The sequence below is a fragment of the Diabrotica virgifera genome, chromosome 5 (assembly GCF_917563875.1).
Source record: "Diabrotica virgifera virgifera chromosome 5, PGI_DIABVI_V3a".
NCBI lineage: Eukaryota > Metazoa > Arthropoda > Insecta > Coleoptera > Chrysomelidae > Diabrotica > Diabrotica virgifera.
In genome coordinates, this window is record NC_065447.1 from 79,512,059 (window position 1) to 79,531,989 (window position 19,931).

At 32.8% G+C, this 19,931-nt stretch overlaps 1 protein-coding gene across 6 annotated transcripts in view; it reads right to left on the minus strand.

Annotated features, from left to right (window-relative positions):
* Positions 1 to 19,931, minus strand: part of LOC114334644 (disheveled-associated activator of morphogenesis 1) — a 951,114-nt gene that overhangs the window by 37,155 nt on the left and 894,028 nt on the right. For all 6 annotated transcript variants that reach the window (XM_050650176.1, XM_050650175.1, XM_050650174.1 and 3 more), the window contains 4 exons: positions 18,656 to 18,784; positions 12,796 to 12,951; positions 9,296 to 9,755; positions 4,399 to 5,119 (listed from right to left, as the gene is read on the minus strand). In XM_050650176.1, coding sequence (XP_050506133.1) covers positions 4,399 to 5,119; positions 9,296 to 9,755; positions 12,796 to 12,951; positions 18,656 to 18,784 — 1,466 coding nt within the window. The remainder of the gene's footprint in view (positions 1 to 4,398; positions 5,120 to 9,295; positions 9,756 to 12,795; positions 12,952 to 18,655; positions 18,785 to 19,931) is intronic.

Sequence of the window (19,931 nt, forward strand, 5' to 3'; positions counted from 1 at the left end):
GGAGGAGCAGACTCTAAGAGATGGGTACATCCAAAACTTTACGCAGTTATCCTTATTAAAAACCGACAATAAACAAATTATCCACTTTGGCTGTATTTAGAGAAATTTGTAAACTTACGATGAGTGCGTTACGAGGCATACATATATCCCATATACCCCATTTGCCACGGTGCTTTACGTCACAGTAGACGCAGTCAACCGTTAATGTAATACGAGGTATATTTGTCCCGTACCGCAGCCAAGGTCTTAAGAACACTAGATTCAAGACTATATGGAAAAATAATAAAAAATAAAACTGAAAAAGAGATGACAGATGTAGAAGAACAAAATGAACATATTTTCTTTAAAGTGGGTTATTGAGAAAAGATTAGCCCACAGCCTTTCAACTCATGTAGTCTTTATAGATCTGACAAAGGCATACAATAGTGCACTTTCATTGCTCTGGGTAGCAATGGAAAAATAAGGAATAAACAAAAAAATATACAAGCAGTACAACAGCCCTATCAAAATATGACGGCAAGCATTAAAACTGGAAAAAAGTTAACTAGATAAATTCCTACTAGTAAGGGCTTAAAACAAAGATGCTGCATAGCACCTATGTATGTATACTCTTAAAAATATATATAAATGAGGCGCTCTCATTGTGGAGAAGAATGTGTTGCAATATGGGCATCCCAATGGATGACGATAGATTGTACACGATACACTTCGCTGACGACGAGAGTCTTCATTCTACTGTACAGTCGGAAAAATTAAAGAATTAAAGAATATTTGCTATATTTTTCTATAAACGTTTGTTATTTATAGAAAAAGACAGCAAATACAAAATAAGTGATTGATGTGATCGTGCATGGGTATTCTTTCATTTTTCCGACTGTATGCTTAGAAAACTGGAAGAGGAGTACACCAAGTGGGGCCTCACAATTAATACACAAAAAAAACCGAGTACTTAGTTGTAGGAGAAAAACCAGAAAGCCTACCAATCGAAATGGGAACTATAAAGCCAACAGAAAATTTCAAATACTTGGGAGTAAATAATATCAAAAGCAGGAAGTAACGACGATATACATACATTCCAGGATTGTCCAAGCAAGACCAGCCACCAGACAGCTACACAGACAATTATGGAATAATAAAATACCAAAAGAAAATAAAAGAACAATTTATAAGCCAATAGTAGAAAGTATTGGCGTACACAGCGCTGAACTCTGGGAAATAAACCAAAGAAACAAATAAAAAATTAAGGTCTTGGAAATGAACTATTGGAGACGATGTTGTCGGCTTACTATAATTGATAGGGTAAGGAGCGAAGATATTCGAAAAAAAAAAATGGAAATTGATCTACACATAATACACACGATACAAGTCAAACGACGTAACTGGTATGGACACCTTCAGAGAATACCTAAAAATAGATGGCCGAAAAAAAAAAAAAATAAAAAAATTGACTGAAAAAATCTTGGATTTTTTTGTACACACTGTTTTTTATTTAAATACCTTCAATTTCTAACAAAGTAGACGTGAGGAATATTGAAACGATTATTTTTAACGTGCACTAAATTTTGCATTTGTTAATACTGTTCTGAACCTATTTTTTTTGTGGCATCTTAATGCTGGCAATTGGTATTGGAAATAGGAAACTTGCACATTTTTTTTATTACATAATAATGTTCAGTTTTGTTTAAAAATGAGATTTCCAAAATTTCACGCTTCAAAAACTCACAATAACTTAGAAATACAAATTTAAAGTCTTCTGCGGTATACAATAGTTCAAACGACCCGTGACGTCACATAGTTTTATTATATAGTTATGATTATGGTTATATTTAGGTATATTTTTCTTCTCCTTCTTTAGTTTATTAGCCTCCACCTACTTGGGTATTTGGCCAGCTCATCGTCGCGGAGTAATGGAAAAATATTTATATTCTAATGACATTTATCGTATGTCATTGTAATAATATATACCAGTTTGTTGAGATTGGAGTTTGATACAGTTTTTGAAGGAAAGGAAAGAAGGTTTACTATGGAAAATAAAACCATTTTGTGAAAGTACAAGTTTTCTATGAATAGTTCAAAGGATCAAAAACACTTGTGACGTCGCATAACTGTATTTTATACTGACGTTTATAATGTCTAATTTAAAATTATATACAATTTTGTTTACTTTGTTGGTTAAGAATGTAAACATATTATAACCGGATGACGTCACGACGCGTTTTGGGCTGGCTGGTATTAAAACTGGAAAAAAGTTAACTAGATAAATTCCTACTAGTAGGGGCTTAAAACAAAGATGCTGCATAGCACCTATGTATGTATACTCTTAAAAATATATATAAATGAGGCGCTCTCATTGTGGAGAAGAATGTGTTGCAATATGGGCATCCCAATGGATGACGATAGATTGTACACGATACACTTCGCTGACGACGAGAGTCTTCATTCTACTGTACAGTCGGAAAAATTAAAGAATTAAAGAATATTTGCTATATTTTTCTATAAACGTTTGTTATTTATAGAAAAAGACAGCAAATACAAAATAAGTGATTGATGTGATCGTGCATGGGTATTCTTTCATTTTTCCGACTGTATGCTTAGAAAACTGGAAGAGGAGTACACCAAGTGGGGCCTCACAATTAATACACAAAAAAAAACCGAGTACTTAGTTGTAGGAGAAAAACCAGAAAGCCTACCAATCGAAATGGGAACTATAAAGCCAACAGAAAATTTCAAATACTTGGGAGTAAATAATATCAAAAGCAGGAAGTAACGACGATATACATACATTCCAGGATTGTCCAAGCAAGACCAGCCACCAGACAGCTACACAGACAATTATGGAATAATAAAATACCAAAAGAAAATAAAAGAACAATTTATAAGCCAATAGTAGAAAGTATTGGCGTACACAGCGCTGAACTCTGGGAAATAAACCAAAGAAACAAATAAAAAATTAAGGTCTTGGAAATGAACTATTGGAGACGATGTTGTCGGCTTACTATAATTGATAGGGTAAGGAGCGAAGATATTCGAAAAAAAAAATGGAAATTAATCTACACATAATACACACGATACAAGTCAAACGACGTAACTGGTATGGACACCTTCAGAGAATACCTAAAAATAGATGGCCGAAAAAAAAAAATAAAAAAATTGACTGAAAAAATCTTGGAGAGAAGTATATTTTCATAAAATTTTTTTGTACACACTGTTTTTTATTTAAATACCTTCAATTTCTAACAAAGTAGACGTGAGGAATATTGAAACGATTATTTTTAACGTGCACTAAATTTTGCATTTGTTAATACTGTTCTGAACCTATTTTTTTTGTGGCATCTTAATGCTGGCAATTGGTATTGGAAATAGGAAACTTGCACATTTTTTTTTATTACATAATAATGTTCAGTTTTGTTTAAAAATGAGATTTCCAAAATTTCACGCTTCAAAAACTCACAATAACTTAGAAATACAAATTTAAAGTGTTCTGCGGTATACAATAGTTCAAACGACCCGTGACGTCACATAGTTTTATTATATAGTTATGATTATGGTTATATTTAGGTATATTTTTCTTCTCCTTCTTTAGTTTATTAGCCTCCACCTACTTGGGTATTTGGCCAGCTCATCGTCGCGGAGTAATGGAAAAATATTTATATTCTAATGACATTTATCGTATGTCATTGTAATAATATATACCAGTTTGTTGAGATTGGAGTTTGATACAGTTTTTGAAGGAAAGGAAAGAAGGTTTACTATGGAAAATAAAACCATTTTGTGAAAGTACAAGTTTTCTATGAATAGTTCAAAGGATCAAAAACACTTGTGACGTCGCATAACTGTATTTTATACTGACGTTTATAATGTCTAATTTAAAATTATATACAATTTTGTTTACTTTGTTGGTTAAGAATGTAAACATATTATAACCGGATGACGTCACGACGCGTTTTGGGCTGGCTGGTATAATTTGAATTTTTAATCGAATTTAGGGGCCAAACGAAAGACAAAAAAAAAACTTTTTTATCTTTGATACAAATTATGTTCTGTTGTGATTTTTAACATTTTTTTTAATTTAAAATTTTATGCAAGTTCCCTATTAACCACAATTTTAGTCTAAAACTGGTTTATTATAAAGTTATAAAGCCATCAGAAAATTTATTATAACGTTTAGATTTCCAACGTGAAATAAACTTCCAAACTGAACAGAAATTTTTCTCTGATGATATAAAGTGGGCTATAACAAACTGGATTTACGCAGCATAAGATTAAGAGCACCGAAGAGGCTCAGGTCTATGTTCAGAAGTGAAGGATTCAGACTGTGTAATCATATTGATGAATGTACTTTTATTTTACTAAACTCTAATTCTTATTTTACTAAATTTTCTATTTGAATAAACTTACCTTTGCCTTGTTTCGATATGGGAGCTAGTTTCTTTCTCTAATCTCTCTTTTATTCTAGATAAACTAGTTTCTAGATCCTCTTTCTCCTGTGTCCTATGATCTAATTCTTGTTCCTTTTTGGCCAGTTTATTTGACATGTCAACATTTTCTTTCTCTAGCTCTCCAGCTTTCTTTCTAGCTGCCACAAGCTCTTCTTCTTTGGCCAATAGATGAACAATTTCCTTGACGTTTATATCTATTGGACAAACATCCGGGTTTTTAACGGTCTTAGCTTCTTCTGTCTGCTGAAGTACGATTTGCTGAACAATTCTATCAAATAACAGCCAGTGTTGAGGATATGATCCATAGTCGAGTGGTAATAGGAGACAATGTTCTAATAATGATAAGAGATGCGGATATGCGGCGGTATGGGATAGCTTCTTCCTAATTATCTCAAACATTGAAGTGGCACTTTTCGTATCTACATGCTCCTGTTCAAACTTCCTGGCCAATTCCTTCTCGTCTTCATTTCGAACTATCTCGAAAAAGTCTAAATGTCTATTTAAAGTTTCGTTCTCGTGGCCCCTCAGTTTGTCAATGATTGGCTGAATTCCTAGCATTAGGAATTCGTACCTGAGATGTAGACGAAATTCGAGGTTTTCTTGGCCTTGACCATAGTTCAATACTGCATTCACAAAGGACATGATTGCGGTTTTTAAATTTACTTCATCTCTGTATACACCTAAAAAGGAATAAATCATTATTATAGATTTCGATAATAGGTTTGTTCCAACTCGGTACAGGTACAAAACCGTTCTTGAGCGATTACGAGTATGCGCAGTAATGAAAAATGTGTTACTGCGCATAATTATTCGTTATTGCGCATGCGCGTAACGATTCAAGAACGGTTTTGTATCGAGTTGGAACAAACCTTATATATTTGTGTATGTAACGGTATTCATTGATCTTGAGAAAGAATATGATAGAGTTCCTCGAGAACTATAGTACAAGAAATATAGTTATAACTCTATAAGAAATATATCTGTGGCGGGCACTCAATAAGAAAGGAGTCCTCGGTGAATATACAGTGCTAGTCAAAAGTCCGTACCCCTCTCTTATCTTTTGAACGGTTATATCTATACGCTGCGAGCTCGTACGCAGAGGGGATATTTAAATATTCGCGAGCGCCTGTAGTGACAAGTCTGTAAAAGTTTACTGGAAATTTGACATAAATGTCAAAGTGATTAATTTAAAATTAAAAATAAAAACATTAATTATAAAAAATATTAGTTGGTCAAAGCTGTGGTATATATTTTTACCTTAAATATACTTACCTTTTAAATACTGAATTTAAGTTTTTTTTAATGTTCCGTAATATGTAATTATAAATAAATCCGTAATAATAATTGTGAAAGTATCCGAAGTAATAAATTAATATTTCATTAATAGAACGTCAAAATGATTAGCAAAATCTTAAAAAATCGATTACAATTTAATTACTTTTTGCGTTGTAAATATTAAGCGATAACAATTAAATAATAAATTTAAAAATTACCGGTGAAAGTTGCATTACTAATCCGCTAGGAGCAACACCAGCGAAGCTCAGAGCGTATAATAGTACAATTTTGAGGGAGGAAATAAACGGACGTAAGCTTCTTAACTAGTCATGACAGGTGACGTAATTATGACAGATGACTTTACAGCGCCACTGTGACAGATAATTTTAAATAGGACCTTATGGCAAGTGATACCTCGTTTGAAAGGTATTGAAAATACCTATTTAGCCATACTAATTTTGTTTCAGTTTAAGTTTATTTTGATCAATAAATGAAACAAATATAAAATTGTAGTTTCGCATTTAATTAATAAAAATTCAAAATTCCGCATATGATTACTTGTCAAAAGGTTGACGTTGACGTAAAAACTACTAGAGAATTGAAAAACGTCAACTTTTTTGACAAAAAAACCATAGGCGGACATTTTAATTTTTATTAATTAAATGCGAAACTACAATATTATATTTATTTAATTTATTCACAAAAATCAAAATCAATTAAAACCCAAAAAAATTAGTATGACTGAATAGGTATTTTGAATACTTTTCAAATGAGGTATCACTTGCCATAGATCCCATTTAAAATTATCGGTCACAGTGCCCTGTAACGTCATCTGTCACTATTACGTCACCAGTCATGACTAGTTAAGAAGCTTACGTCCGTTCATTTCCTCCCTCCAAATTTCGCTATTATAGGTATAACCGTTCAAAAGATACGAGGGGGAGGGTACGGACTTTTGACTAGCACTGTATAAAGATTGTGAGAGATATGTATGAGGAAGTAACAACTAGTGTTATGAAAGGTGTGGGAGAGACTAATAAATTTTATGTGAAAGTAGGATTGAATCAAGACTCGGTGCTGATTCCTTATTCATCCTCGATAGTTTTGAATTAGATAACAGCGAAACTACAGGGTAATATTCCTTGGTATTTAATGTATGCATGCTCATGATGTAGTTTTAGTAGGAAATAATGAAAACCACTTAAAAACTGGAACAGTGGAGACTCTTGAGGAAGAATGTTTAAAACTTGTAGGACAAAAACAGAGTATTTGTAATGTTTATTTAAAGATGTAATTACTACAAATAAAATGGTATCTTTGGATGGTAAAACGATTGTGAAAAGTAATACATTTAAGTACCTAAGATCAGTATTACAGAGTAATGGGGAAACATATTTTATACAGAAATAATTTTTAACGGAGCTTTGGAAGGGCAATGTGGAGTTAGACTCGGGAGAGAAACTATTAACATCAGATATGCAGATGACACAGCGATCGTGACTGAAAGTATCGAAGATCTTCAATTCCTTATAGATCGAGTCACTATACTAAATTTACAATCAAGATGCAGTAGAAATAAACAAACCAAGACACGTTAAATGCTTCTAGGAACATTCGTGAATCATAATTTACAATGTATATACATTGTAAATCCCAAATCATGATTTCCAAAGTGTATACATTGTAAATTATGATTCGGGAGTGCTCCTAGTAGCATTTAACGTGTCTTGGTTTGTTTATTTTTGCTGCATCTTGATTGTAAATTTAGTATAGAGAATGCTCCAATGACGGACTTAACATAAACACCACAAAGACAAAGTTATTTGTAGTTAGTAAACAACACGTCGGCCCTATGCCGCTAATTGTCAGTAATGAACCGATAACGAAAAACCCTTTAAAATACCTAGGATGTTGGATAAATGAGACAATAAATCCAGATGAAGAAATCAAAACTTGTATAGAAATTGCAGGAGGAGAATTTATGAAACTTGGATCTATTCTGAGTAATTCTCAGCTGAACTTACAACTAAGAATTAAGTTCCTAAAATGTTATGTGTATCCTGTACTACTATATGGATGTGAAACCTTGATCATGAAGGTTAATATAATAAACAAATTAGAGATGTGGTCATATTGTAGAATGCTCAGAATATCATGGGTTCCACGCATTTCAAACAGATAAGTCTTAAACAAGGTAGGTCAATGCGAAGGTGACTTCATGAAGAGGATAAAAAAGAGACAACTTGAATATCAGGGGTATACAATGAGAGGTAGCAGATACAGGATACTGCAGTAAATACTTAATGGAAAGATCGACGGAAAAAGAGAAATTGGTAGGAAGAAATATTCATCGCTCCGAAACCTTCGTCAATGGACTGGCTTATCAGCAGATCAATTATTACATGCCGCGCAAGATCGACAACGATACAGGCAAATTGTCATGGAAGCTACCCACGCCTAAAATTTGGGAACGGTACTTACAAAAGAAGAGAAAAAACATATGGAGATGCATGCAGTAGAATTAGGGTTGGATAGATGCAGTGGAAGGAAACGAGTGTTGTGTGACAGAAAAATTCCAATGAACTCGCCTGTAGTAGGAATAGGGTTGTATGGGTGATGTAGAAGGAAGCAAGTTGTGTGTTGTGTGACAGACAAATTCCGAATAAGCTGAAGGGAAAATACTACAAAACAGCTATACGACCGAGTATGATGTACGGAACTGAATGCTGGGCAGTTATAAAAAAGAGGAACAGCGAATGCATGTGGCGGAAATGATAATGCTTAGATGGATGAGTGGGGTAACAAAAAAGGATAAAATTAGGAATGAGTATATTGGTGAAAGTCTAAGGGTGGCACCAATTGATGCTAAAATAAGGGAGCATAGGTTAAGATCCTTTTGTCATCTTCAACGTCGAGACGTTAATCACCTAATACGAATGATTGCGGAACTGCGGGGTTCCTGGAGGGAGTAGGAGAGAAAGCCCAAAGAAGACCTGAGGGGCGACGCTTAGGCAGGATATGTAGGTAAAGAAGATTGATGTTGATGTGACCCAACATAGAAACTTATGGAGAAATGCAATTAGGGAAGCCGACGCCGAAGGCAAAGAAAATGATGATGATGATTTGTGTGTAGATGAATAGTAGAAATCGTCTACATCTGAAGTTCCTATTGTATGTGTTTATGGATATATATTTTCTTTTCTTTTCATTAATTGTTGTACTGATTTTTCAACTTTAAATTTATTTATTTTAGTCTATTCCTATTCGATTGCAAATAATTCATTTAAGCCATATACATAGTGTAAAACTTTTTACTGCGCCTAATGAGATTAAAAGATCATGTAACTGGCTGTATGGCAAACTGCCAAAGCCATTAATAAAAAAAAGTTCCTATAAAAAATTTCAATAATTTTTCTAACATTTTTTAATGAGGCCAGAGGACGGATAATAAGTTTATATCGAATATTAGGGCGATGAATTTTGCGCAACTACAGACACACATTAAGCTCTACACACACTCTCTAAAGATAAAGTATTGGAAAGGTATTAATTAAGACAAAACCTAAACGTATGAAGCTTACCTGTAGACCTGTCTAAATCGTTCACTATCCCTTGAAACCTCGTCCTTTCGAATGCATATTTTTGATAATGTAGCATGGCGTCCAAAACTTTCTTGTGCCCTCCGGAAACCAAGCATACAGCACCTAAAATCTCCAACGCTGCTATCTTTGTCTTAATATTTTCCGTGCTTAACGATTGAGCAATTGTGTTAATACTTGTGGGATGAGCCAATACGTGAGCTCTGCCTGTCGAATTGTTCATAAGAGCTTTAACACAACCAATGATACTTGTGTGAATGGAGCTTTGGGCCGTGAAGTAATCCATTCTCTCCAAGCATTCTAATGTAGCTACGAGACCGTCTAATTCGATGAATTTTATCACAAAGCTGTGCGTAGATGTTCGCAACGCTGTCTTCAGCCCATCTATTTGTTTTGTTCTAGATCTAACTTCCTCTTCGGTATTTGTTTCTGGATATTCTAACTAAAAATTAAAGTTGATAATTAATAAAATATTCAATAAAACATTAGTTTTCGTAAAGAATATGCACGACAGTAGTTTAAATTAGAGCAGGAGTTCTATAGTGTATGGTCTATGTCATGTTTGATTATCTTACAAAGAGACAGAAGAATCAGACTAAACCATGACATCTTAATAACTTTCTTATCTTACATGTATAATAAATATTTTATATACAAGAAAGATAAATGGGAAAACCCAGAGTGAGATGGGAGGACCAGGTCACGAGGAACATCAAAATCCTGAAAGTCAGAAACTCAAGGGAACTATGCACATATCAAAATGAGAAAATTGTAAGGAAAACCAAGTTATACAACAAACTTTGACAATACACAAGAATAATGCGGAGTGATTTACCGCAATAAGCAAATCAGAGAGCTCTAAAAAGAGTGGCTACAGGGCCGTGCCATGCTATGATGCGGTGAGGCAGTCGCATCAGGCGGCATTACAAGGGGGCGGCATAATCAGTAAACTCAAAAAAAAATTGTCAGATTGTGCAAATAATGTTGTTAGAAACTATAGCAAAAATGAAAAGTTACAGACAATATGGCTAACGACCAAATGACAATTTAATGAAATTGCAGAAAATCTTGATATAAGTTCTGAATTTCCAGTTTAAAAGAAAATTCGAGCCAGGAGAAAAAGCGTTTATTTGATTACGAAAAATCATAAAATCTGTGTGTCTGCGGTAAAATTGTACGTTTTTGTTGGATGCACGGTCACACACGAACAAAATTTTTGCCGATTAGGTCGAATTCGACCAAATTGACGAAATTGACGAAATTAAACCTAAATATCCTGAGTGGCCGTCTTTAGACATTGCTGTTAAGTGCGTAGGCGCAAAATTTGCTTGCAATGTTTTTAAATGCATTCATTTTTTTCGAATCCTGAGAAAAATGTATTAGTATTTTTGAAAAATTTAAACGCAGAATAAAATATTTCATTATTACCGAGGGCTGAAAGTCCATGAAAACCTCTATAATGTTTATTTGAATAAGTTAGAGGGCTGAAAAAAAAAAGAGAAAATTGTGTAATCTTTCAATCTGAGTTTAAATTTTTCACAAATATTTATTAGTTTTTTCAGGAGTCGAAAAAAATGATTGCATTTAAAAATCATTGCAAGCAAATTTGCGCATAAACTCTTAATTCTTTGATTTATCGATTTTTGCTTCTAAATAGAAACTCATAGTAAAAATTTTAAATTTTTTTATGATATTTTTAAATTGAAGGAAATAGATGGTAAAACACTAGAAAAATATTGTATGGATCTTCATTCAATACTTTCAATAGAAAAAGAATCTGATATAGAAGTAAATGATCATCTGGAAAATTGCGTGATATATCCCAAATCAAACCATACTCCATGAAACATTTAGAGGTTTTGAACTATTTGTACCAAAATGACCCAATTTCTTTGTACCCAAATGTACATAGTTGTATTACTAAGAATTTTATTAACACTCTCTGTCTCGATAGCTAGTGGGGAAAAAAGTTTTTCAAAATTAAAAATTAATAAAAACTATTTACGAAGCTCCATAAGATAAGACAATCAAAACTAACAAATTTAGCACTTGTTTCAATAGAGTTCTCACTAGCTGCTACACCTACCTATCCCCACTAGACTACACCAATTTGATTGACGAGTTTGCTAAAATTAAAGTCAGAAGGGTACAATTATAATTTTTGTAAAAAATGTTGCTTAAGGTAATTTAAGTGTTTGTAAAATAAAAGTTTTCGTTCATTTTGTGTATTTTCATTTAATAAAAAAAATTAAATTTTCAATAATATACAGGCTGTTTCTTAAATAAGTATGACAAACTTTAAGGGGGAATTCTACATGAAAAAATAATGACAGTTTGCTCTATAAACATTATGTCCGCAAATGCTTCGTTTCCGAGATACGGGGTGTAGAAATTTTTCTTACAAACCGACGATTTATTTATTGCTCTAAAACCGGTTGAGATCTACAAACTTTTGGTGGATTATAAAAGGTAGTTTATATCCACCATTGGCGCAGATATGGGTAGTTGTCTGAAGTTTTTTATAGAAAAAAAATAGTACGCCACTGAGATATTTCCAATTAAAACAATTTTTGAATTCCTCGTTCAATTTGTGACAAAATATGTATCTTCCTTTTTTTCATACGATCCGCCGTTTTCATGCAAAAAAAAACATCTTAACGCATACAAAGTATTCGATTTAAGTCTCTGCATGAATACAGAATCTTATCCTTTGTCAGAGTTGATATTTTTTGCATGAAAACGGTGCGTCGTATGAAAAAAAGGGAAGATATATTATATATTTTTTGTCACAAATTAAACAAGAAATTCAAAAAATATTTTTAATTTGAAATATCTCAGTGGCATACAAAAATCTTAATTGTCTTGATTACCTCTTAAAATTTTTAATACTTATTTAGAAACACCCTCTATAGGGGGCGGCATTTCGAAGACTTGCATCATATTGAGAACATGTACCGCACGGCTCTGAGCGGCAACCATTCCATTCGGAATGAAAAGCCTTGATGATGATGATAAACAAGAAAATTGCATGTCCATGAGTAGTAATGTTTTTTGTCATCACGTTGATTAAGAATTTTTCAAACATATAGATAGATCAAAGTCAAAACTACAAAAAAGAAACAGATGGAAATAAACAACAGTTATACTATTAAAGTATTTTTCGCTCAAATATTGATATTTATTTCAATTTTCTTTACGCTTAAAGACAAAACCATTGCCTTGCCTTAAAACACTTTAGTACTTAACATTTCCTCTTCTAGCGCTAATTATAGCCTGCATTTTCCTATTATAGGCATAATCCGCATAGTAGATTGCGCACACTGTTGTATATGTACCATGGTGGTAAAACCAACAATACCAAGCGCATCAGTGGTACACTGATACACAGTGGTACAGTGGTAATCAAATTAAGCAAGGTGCAAAGACTACCATCCTTTAGAATTATAAGAAATATATTAAATTACATTAAAAAATATACTTACTGTAGCTAAAGTTCGCAGTCTTTCAACGTAGTGTTCAGGAGCATGTGTTTGGTCCTCTGTGTCTTCACCCTTCCTTGAGCAATATATCTGCCATTTTTTCTGTGGAGGTAAACTCATCATTGCTGCCTTATTGGGGGCGGTCAAGTCGAGTTCCTCCTAAAAAAGTTGTTAAATATTATTGTGGTTAAAATCTAGTTGGATTATATAAATTATAAACTAGATATTTAAAAGTTTTTCATGTAATATATCTGTAGTGTTTTGGCAGAGGTGATATGTGCGTTTAACCAAATTTTTTAGGAGAGCAATTTGAAAGTTTGAATCATGTTTTGTCAACCCAAAAACATAATCAACCCAAAGTAATCAACATAAGAAATCAAGTAGCATATCAAGTTTTGCCCTACCTAATAAAAAAGCGGATATATCATATATTGTCATTCTCATTTTTAAGGGTTTTACTTTCATCATAGATATACCAAACTCTACCAACTTAAAGAAATGTTACTAAATAACATATCAAGCAAATAATCGGACATACTAAAAAATCGGACTTATCAAGTTGTGCCATACCACTACGGATATTATATGTACTCTGCACACTATGAGTATGCATTTGATTATTTGGTAATTGTATGTAGCACAGGCACCAGTAGTTATAAATAACGAGGCTTGTTCAATTGCAACACATTTGTGGACCAGCATTACGGCACATATTCCATTGTTTCATCAATAGATGTAAGTATATCCTGCTTAAAAACTCTTACGGCCGTTGCTTAAAGAATGCTTTTAGGGCATTTTGTAGTTCTTCGTCCGACTGAAAACGATTACTTTTTAACGCCGTTTTCAGTGACCCAAAGATATAAAAATCGCAAGGAAATAAATCGGGGCTAAAAGGGGAATGTTCTAATATCCTACATTTCTTTTCCTTGTCTTGGGATGAGACAGAGAGATAACCTGATCTTGGATGAAATAGACAGAGAGAACAAAATAGACTGCTACAAACAGCGGAGATGACAACCTTTAGAAAAATCGATGGTAATACACTGTGGGACAGACAGAGATAGAAGTATATATATGCGATGAGGATGGTGAAAGAACATCAAGGACTGAATAAGAAATAGAAGAGTAGATGGAACGATTAAATATTATGCCGAATAACAACAAATAGAGTAGTAAAGACGGCGAGAGACGGTTGCCCAATAAGAAGACGATGATTGGTAAGACCACGAAAACGATGGAACGACAACTTACTGGAGGCACATTGAAAAACAGATAGACACGTCTATACAAAAAGAAGAAGAAGATATGCAGGAATGAGCAACTGAGAAATAATGATGATGATCAAATAGTCTTGAAATACAGAATCATCAAGCTTTACAAATACTGTAGAAGTCATAGAAAAATGTATCTACAAATTGGCTAAACAAGTAGGAAAAATAAAAGTAGTCATTAGATGAAAAGATTAATGAAACAAAAAGATAATAGGTATAAAAACGAATAAAAAAACTTTTTGGAAATCTTAATAATCTTAATATCGATAGGTGTTATGCAGTTATAATACACGATAGATAAAGACAATGGAGGATAGTAATAAATGTTCAGCACTGGACATAGGTATGTACATTTAAACATACGATATAATCATAAAAAATAAATAAAATAATTTTGATTTTACGGATATTTTGATTCACACTATATAAGTAACCAACTCATTGTTCGATATTCTTTTTCCATTTCTATCAATCAACAAAGGTAAATATTTATAAAATCGTTTGCTAAAGTTGGTTAGTGTGCAACTGGCATTAAACGAATCACTGACATAAAAAGTTACATACCTAGTTGTACAAAAAAGGTTTGAGAAAGTGTTTTTTTACAAGGAAGGTATTGTAATGATCACAGATGCCATGTTAGGTTCATTAGAAATTACGTCGATTGCATGTGGATTAAAAGTTAATCGACACGAAATTTAATTTCACTCTTATGCAATTATTATTCTATCGTATTGATTTTGCAGGCAGGAATTTATTCAAAATAGCTATTTTACAGCTACTTAGCAGTTCTAATACTGACGTAGTTCGTCACATTTTTAAGTTAAATTCTTGTTTTTTGAAGTGAAAACTTCTTTGGCGACGTTGTGCACTTTTTGGAGGGGGAAGAAGCATTGAACTCATTCAAAAATTTACGAATGCAACACCTAAATATTATAATATACATATACTATATAGCATTTAATTGAATTTATAACAAAAAGAAGAATATTATATTTTACCATATAAATGTATTTTCTACTGATAAATAAAACCATTCGTGAGAAATTATCAGTAGTAATTGCACGAGAGCTCCAAAATTATCGATTTGTCTCCCGAGTGACTCTTTGACAGTTTTAATTTTACGACCCGAAGGGGAGGTCAAAAAAATGTTTAATTATGTCAAAATGTCACGAGGGCAACAAGTCGATAAAAATTTTAGAGATCGAGTGTAATTCGCTGAAATTATTTCATGAATAAAACTGTCTTTTTAAATCATTTTAACTAATATTTTATTGATATCTTCACTTCAATATTTGCTAAACTTGTTTCTTGGTGTTTTCCGTGAAAAGTTGCAAAACATTAATTGTCATTAATGTCACTGAATGTTCATTTTTGCGTAGTAACGAAGGGCATCTGACGTAATGCTTGACGATGGGATATTATCAAAAATTATCGGCTATACCTAATATCACAAGAGAGAGAATAAATTGACAATAATGCGACAATTTTTCGAAAACTTGTTGTTTGGCAATAGACACGAGAGCCCGCAGAGCTCGAGTGGCTATTGCCCAATGACAACAAGTTTGAGAAAAAGTGAAGCATTATTTTCTTATTTATTTTTACTGTCGTGTGATATTCGTAAGATTATTTTTTAATACTTACATATAAAATTCAAGTCTTTGTATAAAAACATTCAGTGACATTGCAGCACAGTTTAGCAAATATTTAGACGAAAATATTAATAAAATATTAGTTAATTATTTATAAATACAGTTTTATTCATGAAATAATCTTACCGAAGTAAATCGCCCGCTTAAATTTGTCTATTTGTGTTCTCGTGACAATTTGACATTAGATGCAGAACTAACCGTTTATTATGGGTATTTTATTAAATATGACAGTTGTCAAACTTAGGAAACTGGTTGCAATAGGGCTTTTCATCGATTGTCATTTGTTTCGAGCTTCTGTGATGTGTCACATAATATTAATATATCTACGTCTTACGTCTTTGGTTTGTATCATTGGTATATGCCAATAACGTATGACGTAGATATATTAATATTATGTGACACATGACAGAAGCTCGAAACAAATGACTGTGAATGAAAAGCACTATTAAACAGAAACAATCTATAGTATTTTTACTACAAAAGCGATATTACGTAGGTCAAAATTTTTGACGTAAGAGAACTGTCAAAACATTAGAATGTGACTTTTCATTATTGTCATGTTTATTATAAAGAGAACTGTCAAAACATTAGAATGTGACTTTCAAGTCACATTCTAATGTCACATTCTAATGTTTTGACAGCTCTCTTACGTCAAAAATTTTGACCTACGTAATATCGCTTTTGTAGTAAAAATACTATAGCTAAAAAATTCTCACTGTAATTTTCTATGCGCTATGAGCTTCGCTGGTATCGCCACCTACTTAGCGGATTGCTAGTATAACTTTCGCCGAAAATTTCGCTGGAAAGAAAAGAGTGTTGCCTATCATCTGTGAGTTTCGCTGGTAGGTATCGCCATCTAACGGATGACTAGTGTTCCTGTTTCGGCCGGAAATTTAGAGAGTAAATGAGAAAAGCAAATAATAATTGTTTCAAACTTATGATTTAATTCTTATCGTGTAATTTTTACAACGTACAGAAGTAATTGAAGAGTACAGGGGAAAAACAAGGAATGTCACATTTTATACATATTGAGATAAATACCAATAAAGGTTTAATTCTTATGATATCTAAAAACTACTTATTAGATTCTTAGCAGAATTCTATCAACTATGATTCTATACCTAATCTTAATAGAATATTAATTTATTTTAACTTATTAATTTAATAATGCAAAAAAAACTGCTAACATTCCTTATTTTTGCTCAGTGGCATGCGGACAATCCTAGTTCTTCGCTTGGAAACAAATTCTTAGAAAATTTATATAGACTGATCTTTTTGGTTTTTATCCTGAATCGATAGGCTAGTTCTAGTCGATAGTACTTAGTTTTTGCTACCACATGGCGAGAAAAACCAAAATTCATAAAAAAGTGACATTTCTTGTTTTCCCCCTGTACTCTTCAATTGGATTGTAATCGATAATTAAAATCAGTACCTAAGTACAAAATTTATTATTCATTATGATTATTTTTAAGATTTTGCTTATCGTTTTGAAGTTTATGTTGACAGCTAATATTAGAAAAAAATTATTCTGCAAAAAAGTATAATAATTTAATATAATTATAGTATACTACTTTTTAAATATTAACTTATGCATTTATTGCACTTAAATAATTAATTAAGAGTGTAAACGTAAAATTTCGGGCCAACTCTTTAAAACAACAACTTTCGTGAGACATTTAGTAAAAATTATATCGGCGACCTAATCTGTAAACTGCCTAACTACATTTATCAAAATTTTACAGGAGACACAATAAACTATCTATCTAAATATGACTATTGCGAATACTACGTATCTCTCAATTTAAAAGGTGGTAAAACGGAAATATTTTATAGATACACATATCACTAACATTTGTATATTGTTTAATAAGTATTTAATATTACATACTTAGAGATAGTGCAAACACTCCTGACCACAGTGCAGTAGCCTTTACGTGAATTTTGACTCCACCTTCGCGCAGCTCCATGGTCAGGAGTGTTTGCACTATCTCTACCACCAACTTTTTCTTGAAAATATCACTTTCTAAACAGTGATAGGTCAGTCGTGTGGTATGACAAACTAATAGGGAGTTTTTCGTACTAAACTTGGCGGCAAGGGAGATACGGTGTATACGAAGAGGTCGCTATTTACTTATTGGGTAAGAATATGCACGTGCGTCTTTTTTGAACAATAAGTAGGGACTTTTTCAAACATATGGCAGTAATAACTCATTTTCAGATAATTATGGAGTTCCGCAGTTTGCAGGTTAGGACGAGGATATGCAACTCTTAATGCAGAACATCAAATTTCCAGTAAAAGTTTACTGACTTGTCACTGCTGGCGCTCGCGAATTTTTAATTATCCCCTCTACCTACGAGCTCATAGCGTATAGTAGAAAATTACCAATGTAATAATAATCTGATTGGACAGAATTGAACACGTGATTAAATATCTTACTATACGATTGGAAGTTAAAATCATCAAGAAATAATCGCTGTAATTTTTATTTCTGTAGCTTTTTGGTCAGAATCCCCTAGGAATGAAATAATCCTCTAAATATCCAAAAACATTCAAAAATGCACAACGTTTTCAATGCAAAAAGACTGATATTAATTTAAGAAATAGGGTTATAAAATTGTTGCCTTTTTACATGTTTAAGTTAAATGGTGTGTTTATATGGTATCAGCCACAGTTAGTTTGTAATGAACATTACATACATATTTTACCTAAAAATACTTGACCTTTCCATTTCTACTCCGGGATCGAATAAAAAAAATTTCAATTTTTTTTTGATGACAATCTCAACAAAAAAAATTCAATTTTCTTTTGATAACAATCTCCGGAGTGAAAATCGAAACGTCAATTATTTTTAGATAAAATATGTAATGGCCATTACAACCTAATTGTGCCTACTCACTACTATCTACCTAACCACCAAAGCTAAAAAAAAACAGCTCACTTACCACAAGTTCAGCAAATTTAACATCTAGTTCTTCTTGTGAAGGCATCGGTTGTGTGGGTGTTATCGCTTGAAGCGTAAGGGTTCCTGTATTTTCCACCACGCAGTATGTTATTTCGGGTGGCTCGTCATCCTAAAAACAGAATAGAGTTATATACCACACTACAAGAAAATAAGAATATTAGAAATAAGCGTACGAAAATGAAATATAACAATATCACTGTTTAACAAATATTATGTTTGCAAATATCTATAGTCCGTCCCACCATGACTTTACATCAGAGGTCGGCAACCCTTTTCGGATGGCGGGCCATGTTCAAAATAAAACCTTTTATGCGGGCCGCGTATTCAAATATAACTTAAATAGTCTTCTTCTTCATCAGTCTGTTTGCATCCACTCCTGGACAAAGGCCTCCAATGAGTTCTTCACTTCTCTCTGTTTTGTATTATTTAGTGCCAGTTACCCCCCACTTGTGCTTTGATATCGTCTAGCGATCGTTGTTGTGGTCTTCCACTACTAAGGCTTGCTCGTCTGGTCTCCTATGTATAATGTTTCTCGTCCACATTTCGTTGTTTTTTCATGTCACGTGTCCTACCTAGTTTCATTTCATTTGCGCAATTCTTCCAATTACATCATCCACCTTCGTCCTGCTTCATATGTCCTTATTTTCGTATACGTTTTTTCAGAGATACTCGTGATTCCTCGATGGTGAGGTCCTCGATGGACCTGTGATTTTCTTAATCTATATAGAGTGAGTTTTATGTATGTAACGCCCCAATTATCTTGGAAACGGCTTGCACGATTTTTATAAATTTTGGTATGTAAAGGTCTTGTGATACGGCCGATATTATGGTGGTATTTACATTGTTTTCGGATCTTCCGGGTTTCTGAAAATCTAATGAACTTTCTTATTTGAAATAGGACACCCTGTATATTTTTTGCGTTTTGAAGTCCTTAAGAAATGCTGATTATTTTTTAGGTAATATTCCCTTTACCTCTATATTTATTCAACAAAAAATTTAAAACAAGTTATAAAAATTAATTTTCTCGGTCCGACCAGACATTATTTTAGGTTCTTTGGATTATTTTAAATAAAAAAGGTCCCTTGTAATTTTTCTCTAAAGTCGATCGTTTTTGAAGAGTTATAAACAATTTTATACGAAAAAAAAAACGAAAAATGACGGTTATCAATGCTCAAAATCCCAAGTAAAAAATATTACTTTCGTAATTTCAACCTAAATTCAAGTTCAAATAGTCCAGAAAGCCACTGCGCATCCGG